Here is a 2,141-nt window from a genome sequence, read left to right as displayed (position 1 = left end):
CCCCCCCCCAATTTTGGGGTCCCCCCACCCCATTTTAGGCCCCACTTTTGGGGTGTCCTCCCATTTTGGGGTTCCCCACCTCCATTTTTGGGGTCCCCCCACCCCATTCCAATATCCCAGAGCCCACTTTGGGCTCCCCCTGCCCCATTTTGGGGTTTCATTTTGGACTGTGTCCCCTCAATTTTAGGGTCCGCCCCCACAGTTTCGGGGTCCCCCCTAACTTTGGGGTGCTCTCCCTCCACTTTGGGGTCCCTCACCCCCACTTTTGGGGTCCCCCCACCCTATTCCAATATCCCAGAGCCCACTTAGGGCTCCCCCTGCCCCATTTTAAGCTCCACTTGCCCCATTTTGGGGTCTCATTTAGGGCTGTGTCCCCCCACCCCCCAGTTTTGGGGTCCCCCCCCAGTTTTGGGGTCCCCCCCCCACTCACCCCGCCTGCACCTTCTCCTTGGTCAGCGACTCGATCATTTTGGTGCCCAAATCGTAAATCGTCTCCATTTCGGTGGTTTTCAGCGTCAACTTTCCCACTTTGGTGCCCTGTCCGGGGGATTTGGGGGGGGATGCTCAGGATTTCGGGGTACCCCGGGGGATTTTTGGGGCGCTGAGGAGGATTTTGGGGTGCCCCAGGGGATTTTTGGGGTGTCTTGAGGGATGTTGGGGGGACTCTAAGGGATTTTTGGGGCGCTGGGGAGGATTTTGGGGTGCCCCGGAGGATTTTCGGGGTGTCCTGAGTGATGTTTGGGGTGCTGGGGGGGTTTTTTGGGGTGTCCTGAGTTAAGTTTGGGGTGTCCTGAGTGATGTTTGGGGTGCTGGGAAGGATTTTGGGGTGCCCTAAGAGATTTTTAGGGTGCTAGGAGGGATTGTTGGGGTACCCTGTGAGATTTTGGAGGTGACCCAAAGGGTTTTTGGGGTGCTCTGAGGGATCTTGGGGTGACCTGAGAGATTTTTTGGGTGCCCCAAGGAGTTTGGGGGTGCTGGGGGGATTTGAAGGGGGCCTTCAAAGAGATTTTGGGGTGTCCCAAAGGTTATTGGGGTGCTGGGGGGGATCTTGGGGTGCTAGGAGGGATTTTTGGAGCGACTCAAGAGATTTTGGGGGGCCCCAAGAGATTTTTGGGGTGCCCTGAGCAATTTTTGGGGATACTAGGTAGGATTTTGGGGTGCCCTGAGGAATTTCTGGGATGTCCTGAGTGATATTTTGGGGTGTCTTGAAGAATTGTTTGGGTCCCCCGAGAGATTTTTGGGATGCTGCAAACAGTTTTTTGGGTACCCTGAGGAGTTTTTGGGGGGCTGGTGGTGGATCTTGGGGTGCCCTGATGAATCTTGGGGTGCCCTGAGGGATTTTTGGGGTGCCCCAAGACAAATCTGAGGGATGCTTTGAATTTTGGGTGCTGGGGAGGGGGATGTTTGAAGCACCCTGAGAGATCCTGGAGTGCTCTGAGAGATCATTGGGGTGCTGGGAGGGATTTTAGGGTACTAGGAGGAATTTTGCAGTGCTGAGAGGAGATTTTTGGGGTGCTGAGAGGGGATTTTGGGGTGCCGTCGCCCTCACCGTGCCGGTCGCCGGCCGGTCGATTTGTATCTCCACCACTTCCCCTTCGATGATCTCCCTCTCCCCCCTGCCGTAAAAAAAAAACCCAAAGAAATGAAACCCCCCTCAAAAAGAACCGCGACCTCCCAAAATAGGGGTGGGGGGACCCCAAAAGTGGGGGGTGGGGGACACCCTGACTTGATGCGGACGCCGATGGAGCGGCGGAAGGCCTGAGTCAGCGCTTCGGTGCGGCTCATCTCCAGGGAGAAGATCTCGCTGCCGGCGATGGCGGTGAAAGGGGTGTCGGGACCCAAAGCCTGCGCCATCCCTGCGGGAGGGGACGTTTGGGGACACCGTGAGGACACGGAGGGGGGGACACACGGTGACAAAGCCACCACGGGGAGAGGGGGACGGGACTTGCCGGACCCATAGCGATGGCGGTTTTGCCGGTGCCGGGTTGGCCGGCGATGAGGACGGCTCTACCGGCGATTTTGCCTTCTTTAATCATCTCTAAAATGACGCCGGCGGCGCGACGAGCTGCTAATTGTCCCACCATCCCTTGGGAAACCTGCGAGGGGGGGTGGAGGGGATTTTGGGGGGGGCCGTACCCCCA

General features: G+C 57.9%; 1 protein-coding gene across 1 annotated transcript in view; it reads right to left on the bottom strand.

Moving 5' to 3' along the window:
• RUVBL2 (RuvB-like AAA ATPase 2) overlaps window positions 1-2,093 on the bottom strand; it is a gene marked incomplete at its 3' end in the record, with an annotated part of 3,103 nt that extends 1,010 nt beyond the window's left edge. The window contains exons 1-4 of the mRNA XM_009887342.1: window positions 1,955-2,093; window positions 1,727-1,856; window positions 1,550-1,616; window positions 431-537 (exon numbers count right to left, since the gene is read on the bottom strand). Coding sequence (XP_009885644.1) covers window positions 431-537; window positions 1,550-1,616; window positions 1,727-1,856; window positions 1,955-2,084 — 434 coding nt within the window. The remainder of the gene's footprint in view (window positions 1-430; window positions 538-1,549; window positions 1,617-1,726; window positions 1,857-1,954) is intronic.
• Window positions 2,094-2,141: the final 48 nt, after the last annotated feature.

This window comes from Charadrius vociferus, unplaced genomic scaffold (genome assembly GCF_000708025.1).
Source record: "Charadrius vociferus isolate BGI_N301 unplaced genomic scaffold, ASM70802v2 scaffold3216, whole genome shotgun sequence".
Lineage (NCBI taxonomy): Eukaryota > Metazoa > Chordata > Aves > Charadriiformes > Charadriidae > Charadrius > Charadrius vociferus.
The sequence above is the reverse complement of the archived record's forward strand: the minus strand, read 5'-3'. Positions and strand labels throughout refer to the sequence as shown.